At 35.1% G+C, this 25,589-nt stretch overlaps 2 protein-coding genes across 4 annotated transcripts in view; both read left to right on the forward strand.

Annotated features, from left to right (window-relative positions):
• The first annotated feature begins 511 nt into the window (after positions 1 to 511).
• Positions 512 to 3,820, forward strand: diabloa (diablo, IAP-binding mitochondrial protein a). The gene is given in 6 exon segments (NM_200346.1): positions 512 to 705; positions 793 to 922; positions 1,860 to 1,985; positions 2,076 to 2,186; positions 2,360 to 2,456; positions 3,230 to 3,820. Coding segments are annotated over 6 exon segments (798 nt in total). The 5' UTR covers positions 512 to 577; the 3' UTR covers positions 3,436 to 3,820.
• A 3,783-nt stretch (positions 3,821 to 7,603) lies between these two features.
• Positions 7,604 to 25,589, forward strand: part of nectin3a (nectin cell adhesion molecule 3a) — a 112,798-nt gene continuing 94,812 nt past the window's right edge. For all 3 annotated transcript variants that reach the window (XM_087283835.1, XM_087283834.1, XM_087283836.1), the window contains exon 1: positions 7,604 to 7,705. In XM_087283835.1, coding sequence (XP_087139961.1) covers positions 7,615 to 7,705 — 91 coding nt within the window. In that variant the 5' untranslated portion in view covers positions 7,604 to 7,614. The remainder of the gene's footprint in view (positions 7,706 to 25,589) is intronic.

Below are 25,589 nucleotides of genomic sequence, written 5' to 3' on the forward strand. Positions count from 1 at the left end.
AACCAATTCACTGTGCCTTTTCAAAGCTTAAAGATAAGTTATTGGTTGAGGTCGATTGAATTGGGCTATCAAGGCTCCAAAAGCACTGTAAACACAGTAAACACTGCTCCCCATGCTACTGCTCCCCATGTTGTCTTGACAGTTATTTTTGTCGACTAAAGATTTCTTATCAAGTGGGCTTGTTTTTCTGACACACCTCTGAGACGTGCATGCTCACGTATTTGACTGGGTGTCTGGTGTGTTCTCAATACACGCACACTGTGTTATGACAGAGCAGAGGGTCACCATGTGCTTACAGCTAAATAATGTTTACCACAGCCCTTTGTGCTGACGTAGTGTGTACACTTGCGTCAAACCCTATCTTTCCTTGAACTTAAACCAGTAAAATCAAGATTAGGGGTCCGAATAAACGGATCAATATAGCCTGCATGAAGGGGCAGAGTCCCATTAGCAAAGTATAAATACTGGTGGGTAGTGCTGTCAGTTTTAAACATTCAAAAGCTTCACTCAGAAAAAAAACAGGCTTAAGGAATACATATAATATTTCTTTATAGTTTGGATTAAGCTATTAAACAATATGCAGGCTGTTAAAAACTGCGGTTTGTGTGCTAGTGGGAGTTTTCTTAAAGGCCGGACCGACTTCCTGCTCGCCCGGAGAAATATGGCTGTGCTGCGGATGAGCGCCGCATGCGTTCAGCTTCTCAAGTAAGACTGGAAATTAGATATGGATGTTGAGAAGTTGTTTTATATGTAAATATATGCAGTGTCTAATGTGTGTTTCTTATATTAAAGGGATAAGACCAGCGTGCTGTGCAACAGCTCTGTTCATCAGCGACTTCTGCAGCGCCTGCCAAACGTTGCTCGATCCAATGCAGTCCCGTTCAGTGTCGGCACTGGGCTCTGCGCGATGCCTTTTACACAGGTAGTTAACAACCTTAATTTCATAAAGCGTTTTTAAAATATATGTTATAAGTTGTGGACAGTTTGCAAACCGCAGGAACGGACACTCGAGAGCGCGACAGCAACGATAATAACGTTACACGTTTGTTCATCTGAATGAAGATGATTCTGATTCTGACTCGGTTCGCATTTGATTCGATTCTTTTAGTATACTTCAGTTTTCAATCTCAGTGGACCTGTCACGTTGCTTAAGTAAATTCTTAATTTTTCCAGGAAAATAAATCTATAGGACGTTTTAAATAGTTTCCCTGAGGAAGTTTTGCTATGCTAAGTTTATCATTTGTTTTCGTTGTAAAAATGGTTATACATCACATTTCACTCCTCAGATACACATTATTTAGTGTTGTTAGTATATATATATATATATATATATATATATATATATATATATATATATATATATATATATATATATATATAACTGTTAATTTTTATAAGGGTAAGGGTTCCTATGTTTTATACGTATATATTTACAATTTTGCTACAAAATCCACTTTTTAACCTTTAATGCATGATGCATGCATTTTTAATGGAATATGATGTAAATACTGTATTATTTTAGCCCAGCCCATATCATTTTTATTATAATATTTTTTTTCAAATTTGCAAATTAAACACCATAAAGGATAACCTTTTTTGTTGCTGATTTGTATCTTTTAATCTTAAAAAATAAATCCACAACAAACAACATCAACTGAATCAGACTAAGTCCAAACAAAGTGTTGCTTATTAACATTATTTAATTTTATTAACACTTATTGAAGGAATTGGCTCAAGTCATTCAATCAGCAAACCACACCACACTACACTGGCTTTGCTGTATGTTTATGATTCACTATGATTACACTATTTTGACGTTTATAATAAATCTTTTCTTTTTCTTTTTTTCCTTTCTCCAGCAGGTTGAAAATCTCTCGCATGAATCTCTGATTCGTCGAGCATCATGTCTGGTCACTGACAGCGCCAACACGTACCTCTCTCAGACCACTCTAGCCCTGGTGGACGCCCTCACACAGTACGCCAAGGTAACACTTATAAACATTATTAATTGATCATGATGATTAATGAGTGAATTATCAAATTAACTGGCTTTACTAACCGCTTTTCCCCCATAGGCACTACATACACTCATCAGCCTTCAGAAGCGATACATCGCCTCAATAGGGAAACTGAGCCCTGTTGAAGAGGACAGCATTTGGCAGGTCATCATTGGCCAGCGGGTGGAGGTAAGTGCTCTGTTTATTTACTTTTTGTCCAACAAGGTCTGCTAAGTGCTGTTGAACTAATGCAATCAGATTGATCTTGATTAGCTGGACTGATTAACAGACCTTGTTGATTTCGTACTTGTTATCTAAGCTCACTCTCACAGCATTGACATTGTTCGTCTTTCTCTTTCCAGGTTAGTGATCAATTAGAAGAATGTAAACGCTTCGAGTCAAACTGGATGAACGCCATCAACATTTGCGAGTTGTCAGCAGAAGCAGCCTACAATTCAGGTATGTTAATGAATTAATAATAATAAATTATTTATTAAATTATTAATTATTTAATTAATAAACCTATTACTTTTAAAGGAATAGTTCACCCAAAAATAAAATGATTTATTCGTCCTCCATTTATTCTAAACTAGTTTCAGCTTCTTATATTAAACGCAAATGAAGATATATTGATGAATGCTGGAAAAACAAACAACCATTGACTTTGTATTAGTATTTTTTGTTCCTACTCTGGGGGAGGCAGTGGCGCAGTAGGTAGTGCTGTCGCCTCACAGCAAGAAGGTTGCTGGGTTGCTGGTTCGAACCTTAGCTCAGTCGGCGTTTCTGTGTGGAGTTTGCATGTTCTCCCTGCCTTTGCGTGGGTTTCTTCCGGGTGCTCCGGTTTCCCCCACAGTCCAAAGACATTTGGTACAGGTGAATTGGGTAGGCTAAATTCTCCGTAGTGTATGAGTGTGTGTGTGAATGCTGGAAGGGCATCCGCTGCGTAAAAACTGGCTGGATAAGTTTGCGGTTCATTCCGCTGTGGCGACCCCAGATTAAACAAGAAAATTAATGAATGTTCCTACTATTGATGTCAATGGCTACTTTTTTTCAGAATTTATTGAAATGTCTTGTTTTGTGATCAAATAAATTCATAAGTTTGGAACCACTTTAGGATTATTAAATGATGTGGGGTGGATAATGGGTGAATAATTCCCTAAATAAATAAATAAAATGTACATATGAATGTGATATGGTCTATTAATTGATTCAGTGCTAATATTTTTGTACAGGAGCCGAGCATGCATGCACAGCAACAAAGACTAATCTGCAAGTGGCTCAATCTAAAGTGGAAGAGATTAGGAAGATCTCAAAAGAAGCGGAGAAAAAACTGGCGGAAACAAAAGCTGAAGAAATCCAGAGAATGGCCGAGTACGCCTCCAGCATTGACATTCATGATCTGGAAGACGTTCCAGAGGCCTACCTTCGTGAAGACTAGAAAAACAAAATGCACAGACTTTCTTTAGTTTGCTATTTCTGTAGCGAGCAACGAATCAACAATAAGTTTGAATGAATCCAGATTGCACCTTGACTTGAATTAACAATCAGTATAGATTATGAAAATGAACGAGTGTTCACAACATCAAAAAACAAGTAATCTATTTGAAATAACTTGTATTCAGTGATTTAATGCAGCATGTAAGTTGCTTTGGAAATAATATTGATGTATATTTGTATATATGTATATATATTTTTTCATGTCCATTAAATATCACCGGCTGTTGTGATATTGCAGTGTACTTCCACAAAAATGTAATCAATCTTGTTTTATATTTGTAAAAGATCGACTTATTTATTATGCTAATAAATGCAATGTTTATTAAGACGTTTTTACAAAGTTTATTTATTTACTGCGGAAGTGTAAAACATGCTGGAATAGTTGGGGGTTCATTTCGCTGTAGCGACCCTTGACAAATAAGGGACTAAGCTAAAGGAAAACAAATGCATGAATTATGATGCCTGGGCTGTTTGATAAGGAACGGATTTATTCATTCATTTTCTTTTCGGCTTAGTCCCTTTATTAATTTGGGGTTGCCACAGCGGAATGAATCGCCAACTTATCCAGCATGTGTTTTACTCAGCAGATGCCCCTCCATCTGAAATCCATTGCTGGGAAACATCCACACACACTCATTTACACATACACTTCGGACAATTTAGCCTACTAAATTCACCCATACCACATGTCTTTGGACTTTGAACCAGCGACCTTTTTGCTGTGAGGTGAACGTGCTACTCGCTGCACCACCATGCAGCCCGAGCTGATTTATATTTTTATTATTAATATATTTTTAAGTATGTATTTAATATATGATTTTACATAATTGGGGTGTAAAATAATTTTCTTGTGCATTATAAAAGTTTTCATTCGTGCATATTCTTACTTAAAGATTAAATTGCATGATATTTATATACAAAATATTCATAAACTCCATTTAAAGCTACTTAAAGTTGAAAAGCTTCATGTAACAGTTCAGTGTTTTCACCAACAGAGGGCAATGTCATGCCTTCTAAGGAAAAACATTTGGAAGCATGACATGGTTTGGACTAAAATAAGGGCATTTTTTCCCAAAGTACAATGCACACAAACAATTTCTATAGCTAACCCATTGTTAATTGAAACTTGCTTATTTTAGTCTGTTATAACAAGCCTCAGTCACAAATTACAGTACTATTACTGAACTTTTTTTTTGTTTACAACAAAACCAATAACTGATCTGTCTTTTTGCCTATTGTGTACTTTTGTGATACACAGATTAAACATATGAAAGTTGAAAATGTGTAGTTGTTACAAAATATATTTATCAAACTAAATGTAAAATAAAACTAAAGGCAGCAATACTTATTCCATTCCAGCAGATGATCTTCAATGTATTTATTGTTCATTGAGGCTTGATTTGGCCTACTTATGGGTAATTATTTAATTTATTATTATACATTATTTATTATTTATATAGCATATAATACATGGTATATATTATTTAATATATATTTTGTTCAAATTCATCTTTCTTTATCAAACTCCTTTTAGGTGTCAAAAGCAGTTTTCGCCTTGTCGCACACTTTTAAACTTTAACAATGTACAAAACATTTTTAAAAATTATTTATGTGGTAACTATTAATGTGTTAACTATTAATGTATCTTAATGTATCTTAATTAAGCATTAGTGAAATAAGTTAAATATTTTATAGTTATTATTGTGAGACTATCATCAATAATAATTTTTTATACAAAATAGCTGTCGCACAGTATCAGTGTCATTTCCACCACAACACAGTAATGTCACTTTAAAAAGTTTGTGTGAAAGATTGTTTATGTGTTTTCTAAGAAAATGAATAGTGACATCAGAGCACATGTTCAAGATGGAGGGAATTTAAATTTAATCTACAACACATGAAGAAAAATCATGGTAAATATTGCTTAATACAGTAATATGTTTATTCTACATCATTTCCAAACATGCTGTACCTTAAAAATTGTCTTTATAAATCAAGCATAATTAAGGTAATTAAGAGTATTTTGGATACATGAAATGCTAGTTTTAATTCAAAGCTAATTAGTGAAGCTAACTTTAATTTTTAACAATAAACTGTACAGAATTTCATTTCCACCACACTGCCCCCTGTGGTGAAAAAGACAACCTATGGTGGAATAGCATACATTTGATATGGATTGCGAAAGTACTGGGGTTTAATGTGCAGTCATTTAACTTATAATAAGATAGAAAATACAGAAAGTAATTTCCTGATATATGGTAAAAATAAATTTGACAATAAAAGTACTAACAATGACATTAGGCAAGTATTTAATGAAAATAGAGTTATTCCAAGAGGCAAATTTTATTGGAATTCATTATTATGGGAGGTTAATTGGAGAAAAGCATGGCTACTGCCATACAATTTTTGCATTTCAAATAAAGAAAGATAAATTAATTTAAAGATTTTACATATTCACTTGTTTGTTGATTGTGTCAGTGTGCAATTATTTTGGAAAGACTGTTTTTCTGATTATTCTGCTAACAATAATACATTGATAACATTGAATGCAAAATAAATTATTTGTTATCTTAAAAATGCAGATAAACAAAATTAACAATTTTGTTAATTTTATTATTTTAAATGGTAAATTCTTCAACCACAAATGTCGACTTTCAAAACCTCCTTATACAAGGTATTTGTCAACGAAATAATTCTGTTAATGAAGTCTCTCAAAGCTGTAAAAATTTAAAAGCTCTGTCTATTGTAAGCTATTAAGAATCTGTTTTTGACGTCTTGTGAATGTCTTTTTTTAACTTCAATAACCATTGGAATTTTTGTTTGTTGCCTGTTTTGCTGTATTTGTAAATTACTAATGTATAAAAAAAATCATTTAAAAAAGAAAGTGCAGGGGTTGGACAATGAAACTGAAACACTGACCATTTTAGTGTAGGAGGTTTCATGGCTAAATTTGAGCAGCTGGTGACAGACTTCATTGATCGCACATTCCACCAGTGAGGCAGAGTGTAAAGGTTTAATTAGCAGAGTTGTTTTGCTTAAAATATTGCAATGTACACAACATTATGCTAACACATCAGAGTTCAAAAGAGGATAAACTGTTAGTGTACGTCTGGCTGGCACATCTGTACTAAGACAGCAAGTGTTCGTAATGTATGAAGAACCAGGGAATCCAGAGTAATTACAGCAAACCACTACGAAGAAGAACCACATCCAACAGGAGTAACTATGGACGCAATAGGAAGCTGTCTAAAAGATGTCTAAAAGGATGTCCAGGTGCTAACACTGATTGTATCAAACAAATACCAAACAAGTGAAAGAGTTTTTAAAAAAAGCAATGACTTTCTTTGCAAAACTACAAAGAACATCAATTATGCAGAATATATATATATATATATATATATATATATATATATATATATATATATATATATATATATATATATATATATATATATATATATATGTTAAAACGTTTTCAAATGCCATTAGGAACTAGTAGAATTAAGAAAACTTTGTCCTCTCCACCTAAAGTTTTGTGTATATACTGTGCATCATGTTCCAGAAAAGAGTTTCATACATTCAGAAAAGGGCCAATAAACATGATTGATCGGTGTAAATGGCACCACTCAGCTGGGGATTTATCACTCTTGGAAGACATAAATAAAACACAAGGATCATGGAAAGCGTGCCCAGCATGGCTCACTCTTTAATCTGAGTGAACCTGGCGACATCTCCCAGCACCCCATCGAGTCAAAGCCATGCCAATATGTCTAACTTAGTTTTGTTATGTTACAGCCTGGTCATTTCCAGCACGACCAAATGAAGTTAAAGAAACAGTTAGTAGCCTATTGCCCCCTTGAAGATAGGAGTCATTTTGCTTTTTGACTCGGAGTGCAGCCTCGTTTTCTTCATTCACTAAAAGCTCCGTCTTGTCTGACGTACGGGTGTAAAGCGGACCGCATCGCGACTCTCTGCATTGTTGACGATTTATTTTTAGTCCGAAACCGCTGCCGGACTGGAGGTTCCGCCCACACGCGGTCCGGGTCGGCTGCTGCTGCTGTGGATCCTCAAACTCCGAGTTGATTCAGCCAGGACGAGCTGAGTTCTGCAGTCTGAGACCATGGCAGAGGAAGTAAGACACTTCTTTGGGAATACCACGCTTTTCCGTCGGCTTCTACCTCTACTCGGGTTTCTGTTCAGCGCCTGTGATGGTGGGTATACTTTATCTTTTTTTTAGGATGATAACGAGTCGTCTTGTACTGGATTTACCTTGAGGTTAACATGCGAGTTTGTCTGGAAGTTTGCGGGATGGCACGTTTGTGATGGCATTTCTAAGTGCACCGTTAGCTGTTAAAGTTTAAATGAACTTACATGAGCTATCTTATTCGTGTTATTTTTACGCTAAGATGCTCTGGTTTTTGTTGGAACAAAGCATATTAGTAAGTTTATTAAACGTATTTGCATTATATAAAGCCTACCCGTGAAATATGTTTGGAAACATTCACACAGAAAACATTTATTATTATATTTTAAAATAATATTTTACAACATTAACTGTTTTTGTTGTGTTCTTCATGCAACATAAGGCAGAAGTGACAAATGTTTACAAGTGTAGTATGTTTAGTATATTATAATAAAAGGATAGATAGATAGATAGATAGATAGATAGATAGATAGATAGATATAGATTTGATACTTTTCATTTGCGAATACTTCAAAAGAAATATGACTGAAAGTAACATGTACACATGAATAGACTTTTAGTTGATAGCATCATGGCCTTATTAAACTGTTAAAATCATTATTCTTGCAAAAAATGCTAAAAGAAAAGAAGAACATTAAAAAAATAATCTGCCATATACATATCAAAAAATTTTAGTGGATGCAGCCAAAAAATTAAAACAGAATTCATCCAGGCCAGTAGGTGTCAATATAAAGCCCAAAATTAGTAGTGAGTGGTGACTCGGTAATGCAGTGGGTAGCGCTGTTGGTCAGTTGGCTGGGTGGCTGGGTCAGTTGGCATTTCTGTGTAAAGTTTGCATGTTCTTAACATGTTCGTGTGGGTTACCTCCGGGTGCTCCGGTTTCCCCCACATTTAAAGACATAGGTCAATTGAAAAAGCTTAATTGGTCATAATGTATGTGTGGGTGTGAATGCAAGAGTATGTGGGTGTTTCCCCATGCTGAGGTGCAGCTGGAAGGGCATCCGCTATATAATTCATATGCTGGATAAGTTGGTGGTTCATTCCGTTGTTGCGACCCCTGATTAATAAAGTAACTATACTGTAAGAAAATCCTCGAATGAATGAAAATGCAACCAAACCAGATGTCAGTATAAAGCCCAAAATAGTCGTAGCCTGTAATTTAGTAATAAACATAAACTAAAACTTACTTAGTACACTTTTGAGGTGATCACTTGCTCATAGTTAAATCACACCTTAGACCATTAAAGTTTTCCTCATAGTCACACTTTTGTGTCGTAATGCCACTTTCTGTAGAACTTAATTATTAGACCATAAATATGATATTTGCTAAAATCCACAAATCGGGGAGATGCTCATGCACTCCTCTGAAACTTAAAATGATTGTCCATACGGTCTCTGATTTTACGGCAAGGTGTAAAGTTTAGTTTATAGTTCTGCATCAAGTGATTGGCGTGACCCATGGCGCATGCCTTGCGTGTAGCTGTGTATTTACTTCTGCATGCTGTTTGTGTTGCTCTGCAATAGCACTTCCGAAACGCTAGCTGGCAGAAGGCTTTTGTGTTCCTCTGTGTCGAGTTTCTTTGCCAGTGTTTTGTTTTTTCTGAACACTACCTAAAGGCTCGTACACACCTGGGGCCTGTTTCAGTAAGGAGGTTCAAACAACTCAGAGTTTAAACTTGAACTCTGAGTTGATTTACAGAGAGATTAAAAACTCTGAGTTTTCGGTTTCAGAACAGCTGATCTGAGTTGGGTCAATCAACTTCGAGTAGACCAACTCAGAGTTAAGCGCACACACCGTGACTTTAAAAAGGCATTATCAGTGGAGCGCAGACATTACGAGTGACTATGGCAACATCTTATAAAAGAGATCACCATTTCTTTCTCCAGCTGAACTTGATGTTCTCATGCAAAGTTATAGCAAATATGAGCGTATATATTTGAAAAGAAGCAAACATCAGTGAAGAAGAGACAGTTAGCGTGGGAAAACAGCTGCTCAAGTTAATGCCTAATTTCAATTTTTAAGTATTTAAATATTTAAGTATAATAAAATAAGTAATGTAATTTGTGACATTTATATATTTTTTTCTAAACTTTTTTTTTTATACATTTATTAGTTTTAAATGATGTAACACTGCACTTGTGTGTCTGCCTTTTTTATTGATCAAGTGATATAGGTTAATATAACATTTAGAAGGTAAGCAGTACTAAAAATAATTTTTAGAAAGAATAATAATCCCATTAATCTAGTTACAGTGCATATCGAAGGTGAATTTAATTTAATTATTTATAAAAAAAAGGATAAGCCATTCTCGTACAGTTCTTCTGTGTGTGACTAAAATGTAGGCAATAGCTGTGTTTCCATCCAAATATATTACATAAATGTATGTGCAAAACTGGAATATTGCATAAAAGATGGGAATAAAATTCCATCCAACGAGTCAAAGAGAAAAAAATCGTCACTTCCTGATTAAACTGGCACCAAATATCAACAGTAAAAACAGAATTTACTGTGGTAGAAGAAGCTGCGTCAATTAATTCTTTATTTAGCCTAATTAATGTACTTGCGCCTCGATGTCAGAAGACAATGCTGAAACACAATGAACACGTGGGGGCGTCTGAAGCCATGAGACGCGGAGACTCTTGACACGCACCAGACGTTCGGAGGTAATTAATAATATACACTAATACTGAAATAGTTAAGGCATTTTACAATGACTAAAACAATATTTAAGACGTGTTACAGTGTGCTCATCCTGCTGGTTTGTTCATTTACACACATTTTCATTATCATATGATCATGATCTTTTTTTAATGTACATGCTGTAATTTGTTCAGTAAAAGTGTTTCCATCGTAGTTTATGCGCACATTTTCTATCGAATAAAAGTTTATCCTACTCAATTATGTGCATGTTTTTTATGCATATTTTCAACAGTTATGTGCATCATGACGTTTCTATCAATTGTTTTTATGCACGTATCCAAAATAAGCATAAAAATAGGTGGGTGGAAACGTAAGGCTAAGGCGAGAAATACGCTTCATCTTTAAAAAAGGGGAGGAGACAGACAGAAACTCTGAGTTTAAAGAAAAAAACCTGCTTCTGACCAGGTTAGATTCACAGAGTAAGTTACCATAGTAACTGACTCTGAGTTAAAGTTACCTTTCTTTCAGAAACAGGCTTGACTTACCCTGCTTTCTCGAGTTTAACAAACCTGCCATTTTGAAACGGAAAACCCAGAGTTTCTCTCATTTCAGGGTTAAAATACTCTGAGTTTTCAGTTAACCTCCTTTCTAAAACAGGCCCCTGGATGCTTTTCATTTGTGTTTATGTTCAGCATTTTTTTTTTTTTTTTACAGTTTTGCGCTTGAATGCCTCCAAGTGCAGTTTACTGCAACTTCAGCAGCTCTGTGCATGTGAACAAAAGTGCCAATCTGATTGGTGGAGAAGGAAAAAAACAAGCAAAAGACGTTTCTTTAAAAATTGTGATTTTATGCTTGCCGTTTTGCGCGTTGGTGGGCACAATCACATTGGTGTCCTTTATTTAGTCACGAGGTGTTAAACAGCGAAGGAAAATGCAAGCAAAAAAGGTCCCGTTGTGAACGGCCCTTTAATGTAGATGTAGCTTGAACTCACTCATTTTGAGATGGGAACCAGCAGACGTGCAACAACCTTAGTCAAAAGGTAAACACAAAACAAAAGTCTCCATCTGGAGCTCCTTCACAGGACTCGACACTTGGAAACATTTGCTTCAACTGGTTCACGCGGCAATGGTCAGCGTTGGCAACAGCCAGAGTGAGGGCTGTGCGCTTGACACAAAAGTATAAATCAGCCTTAAGGCTATGGGGCTGTTACCAAAATTACACATATAGCTATAAAGTGCAGGCGTGAAGCTAAAAAATCAGTACCCATCATACAATATACAATTTCTAGGAAATTGTGCTTAGGCGTCTATGACAATTAATGTAAATTTGGACATTATTTGTGTACCATATTTCATTTTTTATGCACTGTCCTATGCCAATCTTTTGTATAAATAGTTTAAGTCGGCTGCTTCAAGCACACGGTGAACACCAAAAATAATATTAATAAAAAATCACTTTACTTACTAGTATAATGTACTTTTTCAACTGAAGTGCTGAATATTAAACGCTAGGGCTGGGCAATTAATCGAAAAGTAATCATAATGGACATTCATAACCTAAAATCAATTAAAAAAATTCCAGGTCGATTTATTTAGTTACTTTCCCTACTGCATGTGGAGTCATGTCACCCCACTCTGTTAAGACTGTCTTTTGCGTTGAGCGCACACTTATGGTGCGGCACAACCTTTGCGCGGTTGCGTACCTGCAGGCTTTGTGATTGGTCAGTTTGATATCAGTGATAAGCGTGGGTGGCGCTGATTAGTTTTGTTGTTCAGCATTAATTTTCAGTAAATAATGATCTCGTGTGTGTTTCCTTAAGTTATTTTAAGATCAAGTAATGCACCCTTCATTCGAAAATCTCTCACTGGAAGGTAGTATGTGAACATATTTACTGTACAAAACTTGTCACTAAACTATTAAGGCAAAAAATTTAAATACATAAATAAAATAATTGTTCATTATTCGTAATCAAGTTAAAATGTTTAATTAATCAAGATTTAGGTTTTAGGCCAAATCGCCCAGCCCTATTAAACTCTTCAGTCTACGTAGGGTAGTTAAGACTTTAATGCTACAACAAATTAATTTAACAACCATACATTTTATAGGTCATTTGGGATACAGCGTGTAAGTTATGTTGAGTGATGAACCCGAAAGGAATGATTGTAAAGTGTTTGTGTAAATGAACAAGTGAAAGGGCCGGTTTGTTTGGGAAGGGGGTGGAGGGTGTACTTCAGTGCCGGAGAGGAAGAGGACTGAAGCCGCAGAGTCTGAAAGTATTGAAAGCTCTTTGCCAGCAGCACCTTCCACTTTTGTTGCCTTAAATATTAGGTTAAAATAGGAGAAAGTTCTCCGCCTTCTGCAACACTGCAAAAGGAAGTGGTATGTTAAACGCAATAACTATAATCATGTAGTTTGTATAGCAATGGGAAGGGTGGAGAAATGGATGCAGCAAGCAACTTTAAGCATAAATAAAGCTTTTTGCAAATGGTAGGGTTAGGTCATGGGTCACGGTGCTTCACGTTTGACAGAGCTGCTGTTTAATGTTGGCTTTCTGCAGGTCAGACAGGAGAAGTGCTGACTAAAGTCATGAGGAACGTAACTGGATGTAGCCATAAACACACTGTGCGGAGACTTTAACCAGACTAGGTGGCAGACTAAATGGCTGGATTAAAATGATTTATAATTATTTATGCATGACGCGTGTTGTGTTGATAATTTCAAGGGATTCTGAACATGTTTGTGTGGGTACTGATAGAGCAGTTTATAGGCTGGATGATTTTTGGACATATTTGGTTCAGTTTTAAAATAAAGGTTTATAATAGTAATTATAATTATAAGCAATTTCAGCGTTATGGATGTGACATTTGTAGTAAAAACTCAAAACATAATGTCTATGCTAACATTATATTGAAACATCTGTTTATATTTTCCAAAACAACTGACCACAGAGTTAAGGGACCAGGGGCCTGTTTCAGAAAGGAGGTTAACTGAAAACTCAGAGTATTTTAACCCTGAAATGAGAGAAACTCTGGGTTTTCCGTTTCAAAATGGCAGGTTTGTTAAACTCGAGAAAGCAGGGTAAGTCAAGCCTGTTTCTGAAAGAAAGGTAACTTTAACTCAGAGTCAGTTACTGTGGTAACTTACTCTGTGAATCTAACCTGGTCAGAAGCAGGTTTTATTCTCTAAACTCAGAGTTTCTGTCTGTCTCCTCCCCTTTTTTAAAGATGAAGCGGCATTTCTCGCCTTAGCCTTACATTTCCACACACCTATTTTTATGCTCATTTTGGATACGTGCATAAAAACGATTGATAGAAATGTCATGATGCACATAACTTTTTAAAATATGCATTAAAAAAACGCGCATAACTGAGTAGGATAAACTTTTATTCGATAGAAAATGTGCGCATAAACTACGATGGAAACACTTTTACTGAACAAATTACAGTATGTACATTAAAAAAAAGATCATGATCATATGATAATGAAAATGTGTGTAAATGGACAAACCAGCAAGCTGAGCACACTGTAACATGTCTTAAATATTGTTTTAGTCATTCTAAAATGCCTTAACTGTTTCAGTATTAGTGTATATTATTATTACCTCCGAACGTCTGGTGCGTGTCAAGAGTCTCTGCGTCTCATGGCTTCAGACGCCCCCACGTGTTCATTGTGTTTCAGCATTGTCTTCTGACATCGAGGCGCAAGTACATTAATTAGGCTAAATAAAGAATTAATTGACGCAGCTTCTTCTACCACAGTAAATTCTGTTTTTACTGTTGATATTTGGTGCCAGTTTAATCAGGAAGTGACGATTTTTTTCTCTTTGACTCGTTGGATGGAATTTTATTCGCATCTTTTATGCAATATGCCAGTTTTGCACATAAATTTATGTAATATATTTGGATGGAAACATAGCTATTGCCTACATTTTAGTCACACACAGAAGAACTGTACTAGAATGGCTTATCCTTTTTTAATAAATAATTAAATTAAATTCACCTTCGACATGCACTGTAACTAGATTAATGGGATTATTATTCTTTCTAAAAATTATTTTTAGTACTGCTTACCTTCTAAAAGTTATATTAACCTCTATCACTTGATCAATAAAAAAGGCAGACACACAAGTGCACTGTTAAATCATTTAAAACTAATGTATAAAAAAGTTTAGAAAAAAAATATAAACGTCACAAATTACATTACTTATTTTATTATACTTAAATATTTAAATACTTAAAAAGTGAAATTAGGCATTAACTTGAGCAGCTGTTTTCCCACGCTAACTGTCTCTTCTTCACTGATGGTTGTTTCTTTTCAAATATATACACACTCATATTTGCTATAACTTTGCATGAGAACATCAAGTTCAGCTGGAGAAAGAAATGGTGATCTCTTTTATAAGATATTCCCATAGTCACTCGTAATGTCTACGCTCCATTGATAATGCCTTTTTAAAGTCACGGTGTGCGCGCTTAACTCTGAGTTGGTCTACTCGAAGTTGATTGACCCAACTCAGATCAGCTGTTCTGAAACCGAAAACTCTGAGTTTTTAATCTCTCGGTAAATCAACTCAGAGTTCAAGTTTAAACTCTGAGTTGTTTGAACCTCCTTACTGAAACAGGCCCCAGAAAAATATCAATCTGTAAACATGTTTTGTACTTTCAATGAAGAAAATAAACATGCGTTATGGATGTGACCAAAATAGTATGCAAGTTTGCAGTATACAACAAACTTTGTAGAAATTCTTTGAATTAAACTGCACAACCCAAAAGAAACAATGCTAATCAAAAGGATAAAATATGTCACTTTATAGAACAAAAATAATTTATTTTATTTTTTTGGCATTTTCGCATTTATGAGGAAAAAGTGTTGTTCTGGATGTGACATCTCTCTGTTATGGATGTGACCGATGTGATATTTGCACTTGTGTGACTTAAATAAATATAATAAAATATAATTGTTTAAAAACATTGACAGAGACATTTTGAGTATTTCTAAAGTACTGTAAAATACAAGGCATATCTTACCAATCTTTAATCATTAATTACCATATCTTGGCAAAACCTTTTTTTTTTTTATGGCCAGGTTGACATTTGCATGTAATTGCTCTTATATATTTAAAATTTGAAAAATGCATATTTAAAAGGTGTAAATCATTGGAATTTTAATTTCTAAAATAATATTACATTTATTAGTACTATTATTATCATTATTATTATTATTCATTCTTTTTCCTACAGTTTAGTCCCTTTATTCATCAGGGGTCACCACAGCGGAATAAACCGCCAACTTATTCAGCATATGTTTTAGACAGTGGATGCCCTTGCAGCTGCAACCCAGCACTGGGAATCATCCATACACACTCATTCACACACATACACTACGGACAATTTAGTTTATTCAATTCACCTATAGCGCATGTATGTGGACTGTGAGGGAAACTGGAGCACTCGGAGGAAGCTTGTGCGAACACGAGGAGAACTTGCAAACTCCTCACTGAAATGCCAGCTGACCCAGCCAGGACTCAAACTAGTGACCTTCTTGCTGTGATGCGACAATGCTAACCACTGATCCACTGTGTCACCCCTATTATTTATTATTATTATTATTATCAAAATTTACAATGTTTATTTTACACATTTATCTAAAATCTGACCTATTATGCCCTTACAAACATCTATATGCATATGCGTCTATGTGAAAAGAAGTGTTTCAGAAGAAGGCACTCTAGGGAGACGTTCATTTGTGCATCCTTAGGGGCCGATCACACCGAATATGTTTTCATGTTCCAAAAGCGCAATGCTCTTTGTATGTCACTCAACAACAACTGAGTCAGCTGCATATTGTGCAAGTGTTGCGTTTGATGATGTTATAATTTTAATATTTAATAAAATTTTGATATTCAAGATTTGTAAAGTAGTGCAGCTCTGGATAACTTGAAACAGTGACCACTAGTCTCTCCTCCATCTTTAAAAGTTGTTCGTAGTCGTCTTGACAACACAAGCGCTGCTACCACCAAAAAACTGAGTTATATCCACATACACATGCTGTGCCCCATATGGTCTAAAACCTGACAGGTGGGCAAATCTAAGCTTGTTTTTAATTAAAAAAAATATGAATATGCATATAATAAATAATGCTACTAAAAATAATAACACTGTACAAAAGCAAACTGCCATTAATAAACTGAAAAAGCCCCCGAGATGAAGAAGACATGGAGGCAGTGGTTTTTATATTTATGTTGAAAATAATAATTTTTGTAACAGTTTAATCCTTTAATTCTTTTTCATTTGTAAAAATATTTGCGTATTGCTGTGTGTATTAAGCAATGTTTAAATGAGGCGCACAACTACTGTGCTCTGCGCTGGACTTTAGACCTCCTCTCAGCTGGTCTATTAAACAGTCTATTTTAGTTCCTCAAAATAGCAACGCGCCAGCAATGGGCCCTAACACACCAAACTATAGTACATTTGAATTCATGCACAATATTGCAAAAAAATAAATAAATAAATACAACCCGACTAAATGTAAACATTTTATGTACTTTTTGTTTTTCTTGATTTTTAAAAAATATTTTTTTTATAACATAAATTTGAGTTTTGGACTGTTATTGTAAACTATTTTGTTAGATTAGCACCAGATTTGGCTTCATTCATTCATTCATTCATTTTCTTTTCGGCTTTGTGCCTTTATTAATGAGGGGTTGCCGCAGCGTAGTGAACCACCAACTTATCCAGCATATTTATTACATATGCTGGATGAAGCGGATCCCCTTCCAGCTGCAACTTATCACTGGGAAACATCCAAACGTCCATACTCATTCACATTCATACACTATGGACAATTTAGCTTACCCAATTCACCTTTAGCGCATGTCTTTTGGACTTTTGGGGGAAACCGGAGCACCCAGAGGAAACCCACGTGAACACAGGGAGAACATGAAAACTCCACAGAGAAACGTCAACTGACCCAGCTGAGACTCGAACCAGCGACCCTCTTGCTGTAAAGGGATCATGCTACCCACTGCACCACTGTGACACCCTAGATTTGGCTTCAGTACTGATTAATGTATATGCACAAATATAATACTGTATAGCTATAAAAAATAAGAATTTAAATGAGAGATTTGTGAGGGTTTTTTCCCAGAGATGGGTTGCAACCGGAAGGGCATCCGCTGCATAAAACATATGCTGAATAAGTTTCATTCTGCTGTGGCGACCCCAGGTGAATCAAGGGATTAAGCCAAAAAGAAAATGAATGAATGAATGACTGATTTGTGAGGAGTGTACTTATGTATGCTGAGCACTGTATGTTCTGTATATATAATACCTAGTCCATCTACCTCTATATCAATTCAGATTTTAATAACCATTTATTTTAAATAATTATAATAAATAAATAATATTGTATGTTTAACCTAAGTATACAAACAAATTAAATAAAAATAATGCCAGATTTTATTATTATTTAATATTTAAATAATATTGTTCTATTGTCATTTCAAAAGGCATTCTTTCAATAACCCCCTCACAAATCTCTTTTAAATTATTATTTGTTTCTATAGAAAGCTTTACAATGTTATATTTGTGCATACATTAGTTTAGTTTAGTCAGTACTGAAGCCAAATCTGGAGCTAATCTAACAATTTAACTTACGATTACAGTTTAAAAATTAGTAGCTCAAATTTGTATGTTACGGAAAATTATAAATACAATTTTAAAAAACAAAACAAAAACAAAATCAAGAAAAAAAAAAAAAATTTGTTGAAATGTAATGTGTAATCTGTTTTTTAATATTTAGCTTGAATTTAGATGTATTCTCTTTCTATTCCTAAAGATGTTTGGTGACTCATAAAATATTATTTTAATAAATATATGATTAATAAATCCGTTTTGTTCAAATGGACCAAAATGGTGTGCACTCATTTATGCTGAGCACTGTAAATATAATTTGTATAGTAATAATATTATAATGTAAATTAAACAAGTATAGTATTTAAGTATAATAAACTTAAAATAATAATCGTTATATGATTATTAAGATTATTTCATTTTATCATTTAAAATACATCAATAATAAATATACAGTTGAAGTCAGAAATATTAAGCACCCATCCCCCCAACACTTTTAAGTCATTTTTAATAACTAATTCAGTTTATTTTTTACCATGAATACAGTAAATAATTCTGGGCTAATAATTCTGACCTCAGCTGTAAGTAATTGAATATAATTTGCCATTATCAATTTGTATTAATCATATATCTGCATTGCAGTCTGAGTTATATGAGTCCTTTTAGCCGCATAATGTCTTTTCATGCATATATCATAAATCTGACGTGCATGTAATTTGAAGAGAGAATGAGATTTGAGGCTTCGCCAAATCAGCAGTTGACCTCATGTGTTTTTCTGTATTGTGCAAAGTGATTGCACAGGGTCATTTCAAGTATACATTTAGCAGACAGGCCGTTCTCTTGCGGTCGCTATCGGCAGATGACATGCAGGCTAATCCAGGGTCATCTAAGGACAGAAGACACAAATATACACATGCATGGGTGTCTATGATAGCCTCGCTGCTGTACATCGACTCAGATCTATGTTATAGAAATTCAGTCAGCAAGTGTCATTCCGTCCGCCCGGGCAAATTAGACCAAGGTGAAAGCAATGCAGGCTCAGCTCCTTCATCACGCAGGTAATGCATCACCAAAATATAGGTTAGCCTGTGGTGGTGGTTCATTGCTGCGTGCTAAATGGACAAGCCAGAGCATGATTTAGGCTAATTGTCTTTTGTTGGCTTTAACTTAAAAAGCCCCATTAGGCTATTCAAAGGTTCCTAATTTTGCCTTGGAGCTTTCCTACAATTGGTTTACACCCATGCAAGGTCAAAAAACACTTTCATTTTCTCCTTATATACACTGCAGTGTCAGCTCTTTTCTTATAGTGTGTGAAATTGTTGGTTTAAGAGTCCGGTTTTTAAAGTACAAACCCTGCCTTTGATTTGATTGGTCAAATGATTGAATTAGCCTGTTTTGATTAGTCTACCACTTGCAGCTTGTCAGAAAAGCCAGAAAATGCTCTTTACCTTATAGAGCCCATATTTTGCATCATAAAAGGTCATATTTCGGTTTTGGGGGTCTCCAATAACAGGCTGATCACACATTATTGAATACATATTTTGCAAACTACAGAAAATAAGGCAACCATTTTAATTACACTTACATGTTATGATCGGTAGGAAGAAGAAACAGGTCCATAACTCTATGAGTTACTGACAATGTCCCTGTCAAAGTCTGACAAAGTCTCAAACATAATAGCCTCTGCTGCTCTTTCCTTTAATAGCAAACGGCCGGAGACAAAAGCCCTTTTCATAAATACAGACCTTGCCAGAAAATTACCGGCAATTTTCTGGAAATGTCTGTATGTATGAACAGGCCATTTTAAAAATACTGTTAAATTCATTCCAGCAATTTTCCGTAAAGAGAAGTTTCGGTAATTTGCTGGAATGCTGCACTGTGTGAATGCAGAAGGAAGATAGCTGGAAAGAGCACGTTCTCGTCTAGAACGCGCTGATGTGAGACGTCTACTTTAGCCAATTAGAACACTCACATGTGTGGTGTTTATGAAAATAAAAGCCTTTGAATATTTTCCAGACACAACCTGCTAGATGTTGGTCAGATAACGATAATGTTTCTTCTAAAGGCTGATTTATACTTCTGCGTCAAACGCACACGTATGCTACGGCGTTGATGCATAGCCCTTCGTGGTGGCCGTTACGCCGGTCACTTGACGCAGAAGTATAAAGCAGGCTTTAATGCTAACTGTGTAAATAATTATTGATAAAATTCTTATAATAAACCGCTGTTTGTTTACCTTAAAGCTGCTTCAGTTGCTTGTCGCGTGTGCATGTGAAACACATATTATGAACATCTCGACTTCTGAAAGTGTTCCTTCATAAGTTTTCATCGCAGTTGTTCACAATACTTATCCATCCACAGAATTTGTAAGGTAGTCAAGCTTTAAAACATGTATCTGCTGTGCGCATCTGCCTTTGGATGTCTTACAAGCAGCTGCATAAAATAATATAGCTTTACATAAAGGTGAAACCGTCAGAGCCCGTTTATAGGTAACTTCTGGTTAGTGCATCAGAATTCACCTGTATTTTGGAATGGATGTGTGAATGGTCTTTTCCGGAAAAATTCTGGAACGTCCGTGCCTGTGAGAGAACCTTTTTTATAAATTTACCGATAAAGTTGTTCCAGAAATTTTCTGGATATTTACCAGTTTCATCTGTGAAAGGGGCTAATATCCCACGTTGCAGCATCTCTTATTGTATCAAAAATCAGAAAAAGGACAGAAACAAACACAGCACTAGGTTGGCTATTGGTGGTATTGTTGTGAAAATTAACTTCAACCCCTCATTCCCCACTGTGGAATCTCCATCTGTCAGAGATCGTCATTTTCGTGTCATGATCAGTCCTGTGATTCCCCATGCTCCGCTAGTGTCTGAAGGGAAAGGCGCGTTCACGTTTTACTGGAACTGGCACTTCATATTTGGTGATGTACTGTATCGACGTCTATGCGTTCAAGCAAAAGATCTGAACCCAACATGATTCATTTATTCGACTCAAGAATCAATAGTATTAAACACAGTGCACATTCAGATTTAAACCTCAGCTTGATGTTTACATTCTCTTAGTGCTTAGTGCTGTAATTTTTGTATAATTATCTACAAAATTTATATTTATATATATATATATATATATATATATATATATATATATATATATATATATATATATATATATATATATATATATACATATATATATATATATATATATATATATATATATATATATATATATATATATATATATATATATATATTGCTCTGATTTTTACGCAGTTTTATGCAGTTATATTGCAAAACATTTTTTTTCTGTTTACATGTTTTGATTTGTGACTGAACTTGTTTCAGGAAAGTACAGTGAATAACATTATTGTTGAATGTCTGATAATAAAAATGTCAGATATTAAACATACTCTAAATTTGAATTTTGAATTTGTTTTAATGATTTAACAGAGACATGCACAAAAAATACATTAACCTCGAAAAGAAAAAATGCGTTGTTCCAGGTTTTAGCAAGATTGCTATTTTCCAGCTGCAGTCCCTGGACAGGTAAATCTTAAAACACTCAAACAGAAGAAAGAATAATAATAAAATAAAATTGCTAATTTAAAACATACAGATTCAATCACATACAGACTAAACTGTATATAAACACCCGGTGTGTACAAATTTGATTTGACAAAACACCCCCCTTGGTCAGGCGTGAAAACATCTTGTAGTTTGTGCATGAGAGTTATTCTGTTGCTAGCGTATTCCATAGACTTGTGACTATTAGAAAAAGATGGTTGGCCAAAAGAGGTTTTACGTCTAGGGACAATACACTCTTCTCTTACTATGGAGCATGTCATTTGAGATATTTTATCTTATGCAAGAGGTAAACATTTTCTTAACAAAGGAGCAGCAACATTATGAATAATTAAAAAAAACTAAACAAATGTTAGAATATTTACCCATATTATCAAAAATGTTTTTTTTTTAATATTACAGTCAAGGTTTTTTATCATGGATTTTTAGTGCTCTCTTGTATAATGACTCCAGGGGTGTTAGAGACATGCCTAGTTCACTGTATGTAATTTATTAATTATTATTTATTAATGGATCGGTCTGAAGCCCACTATAATCCAATTCTGTCAATTTATACAGGGCTACACAACTGTTTCTACCAATACACACTCAGGTATCGGTTCAGTACTCTGAACTCAGGTATCAGTCAATATCAAGAAGGAAAAAAGGGTATCTGAAAATCTCTATTCACAAAGCATAATGGTGTTTTTGTAAATTTGTTTTATGGATATTATAATGGGCAGTTACACAAAAACAACAGAAACCATTTAAATATGCCAAATGTTCTAATCAATTTGGCCACCGCTTCACATACTGCACACTACCGAATAGGTAATATCCGAAAAAGCATAATAAGGGCACTTTAAGTTTTTCTGCTTTGCATAGAGAATAGAAATGACCAATGTTTGTCAATAGTGATCCAGAAAGCCGGCTTTACTTTCACAGGCCAATTTATTTATCATGTGCAGCGCATCATCCAGCACGTCTTTGTGCTTCATTTTAATCTCACTTAGCCTACTACTGCAGGCTGAAATCTGACAATTACATTAAAACATTCTTTTGAAGGAGGTCCATCAGGAAATGACTATTAGGCTTTACCATGAGCTGAAGCAGCATGGAGGAGCTCAGAGAAGCGCTTTACTTCAGTCCTGGAGGATGTGATAATCAGAGGCTCTGTAACTGGGCTGCTCTCCATTAAACAATGTAATGCTGTAACCTTCAGCCCTGGGAAAAGTGCTGTTCCTTGTTATGAGGGTATTTGCTTTGTTGAAAGATCCAAAATGGATGATCACCAGCATATGTTGTGTTTGGATGCTGGTCTTTGTGTCTGGTTTCTTGACTAGCTCACATCCGTTGGTCAACCAACTGAAATTATAGAATTTGCTGTTATTATTTTGGTCTTTGACCTCATCTTCTACTCATTTTCCAGATCTACACTGTAAATATTGTGAGATATTTCCAAGAGCGTAGATTAGCTCTTGACATTGGTGGGGACATACATCCCCAGAGCTCATGCATTGAACAGCAGAAATTCTGTTTTGCGCTTTTAAAAACATGAATAAAGGACTTAATGATAGAAAATAAACGCTTCATAATACAAATAACAATCCTGCCCCATAATGCAAAAGTCAAGTTACATGATTTTACTGCAGTCAGGCTTTGAGGAGGTAAGAATTTGAGAAATTTAGAGAGGTGTGTGATGCAATTTAACAGTTTTATCTCGATTATTGTTTTTCATAATTATGGAGTCCAAAATCAAAACCGAATTTTGCTTAATTGCACAGCCTTGGTTAATAGCATTATGCTGAACTCGTAGCAAACTTGACTTTGTGCGTGTGTAGGTTACGAAGGGTTGATGGAGCATTATTTTATCTTGAAGTCAATAATATTATTAGTAGGGACATTTCAGTAATTGGTGGATATTGGTGGGGACACATCCCCTCAGTCCATGCCAATTCTACGCCCTTGGATATTTAACCTAAAATGTTGTTCAATCAATATGTATAATCCCTAATGTTTTTTTTCAGTTAGTTTCAATACATTTTTAACCACATGGTTGGAGTAGTTTAATGTAGGCACCAAGTGGCAACCTCCCGCTCTCTCTCGGGTAGCCAATACGGAAGTAACTAAAACTGCAATTCATTGACGCGCCTTGGGGGGCTGGCTCCAGGAAATCCAGTTGATTTCTGACAGCATTGGTAAATTGGTCATTTTTTTACAGCTGATAAAAACATTTTTACAGCCTGGTACAAAAGCTGGCTTTGGTACATAAAGCTATGATTACTCTTCATGACAACTGTAAGGGGGTGATTTTATTTTTTTTTATAACTCATCCCATTAGTTTTTATTAAGTTTTATTAAGTCTGCATAATTAAGGGCATTGAGTGACAGTTAGGTCTCGCTGCTTGCTGTCTTGTCACTTCAGCTGTTTCCGGCTAATTAGCCGCTGAGCTTGGCACATACATCAAATTTTTGTTTTGGTTAATGTTTCTTTACACAGTCAATTGCCTTTTATTTCCTACAATTATCAGATGATATGGCATGCTGTGTGCACTTAATTGTGCTCACAAACTGTTCAAGTTGCCTCCATTTGCCAGGTGAGTGAAGTTATACTTATGTACCATCTCTATAAATGTATTTGTTTTATTTAAGATCATTTATCATTTATAATGTTTTTTTAGACCTGTAAAGCACTCTAGAATCTGACAGATTGATTAGCTGTGGACTGTACAACAGTCATCTGAAGCGTTGTCGTACAGTGTTATGCCTGGATTTCATAAATGGTCTTGCATATACTAACACAGACTATATCTGAAGTGTTTGGAATTAATTTACGTTTTCCTCCTGTTGAAAAACGTCATAGGAACAATGCTTAGTGACTCAATGTATTAAAGCAGTGTTTTTAAAAGTTGAAACACTTTTATTGATGATGTAAACAACCAAGCACATGTGGTCAGAACACAAATGAGGCGATGGTAATGAAGTATTAAACGTTCTCTCAAAGTAAAATCTGTCTAAGCAAAATGCTTGCTGGTATTTGTAGCTCTGCTCACTCTCCGCCTCTTTGCCCATGTTTGGCATCCCTCGGTGGGTGCGATGATGTGCGAACAAAATGGCGACGGTTGGTCGCACCTACTTGTAGCTTCTCTTGCAGTGTTCAGAAACCTATGGGTGACGTCATAGATACTAGGTCCATATCTTTTATAGTCTATGGTTGGCACCACGGTTGCCATTGTGTTCACATGCTCAACAGAAATGACTGTGATTGACCGTGAAAGTCATCAATTCACCCAACACACCGCTGTTTAATGAATGTAACCACAGATACAAGGGACACTGGACACTGGTTTCTAGTCATTTCCATAAAAAATGTTTTTTTTTTTTTTTTTTTTTTTGTAATAGCACTCTTCAATATGCAACATAAAAAGAAGAGTTATATGTTTTGGCAAATCATTTTTTATTTTTAATGTATGAATTAATAATAAATATAATTTTTGGTGTAATTTTGTTTTTTAAATATATTTTTAGAATAATATTTTTATTTCTTAAGTCTCTGTGAAATCAAAATGTACAATATTTATTTTGCTAGAGCACATTGTGATTCCTTAGATGAACAAATAATCTGTGCAAGTTTATCCACTGTAAAAAAGAAATTAAGTAATCTTTAGTCAAAGTCTGTTCAATTGATTTCACGTTTGGAGTAGCGTTCATTGTTGACATCAGTTTGAAGCTTCAGCAACAATATGTTTAACCACGCCCATTATACCGCTAGTTTGCTATGTGTTAGTTTACATCTAATCAGTTAATTTTCCACTACAACACATGCATTGACCAAATTCTGAAGATCTCGGATGCCTTCCCTCATTCCTTTATGTGACCGGTCCTGAACGTCCTCTAGTTTCCTCACAGAACCAAATCCATCTGTTCTCCCGGCAATGACAGAGAGCCTCCTCTGTCTGGGCACTGGAACAAAGAGAGCATTTTATGTGCAATGATCTTCCATGCTGTCTTTGTAATTGTTAGTCGCTGTGGAAGTTTTTAACGAGGTGTACCGTGCAG

This window comes from Danio rerio, chromosome 15, assembly GCF_052040795.2.
Source record: "Danio rerio strain M-AB ecotype USA chromosome 15, GRCz13ab, whole genome shotgun sequence".
Taxonomy (NCBI): domain Eukaryota; kingdom Metazoa; phylum Chordata; class Actinopteri; order Cypriniformes; family Danionidae; genus Danio; species Danio rerio.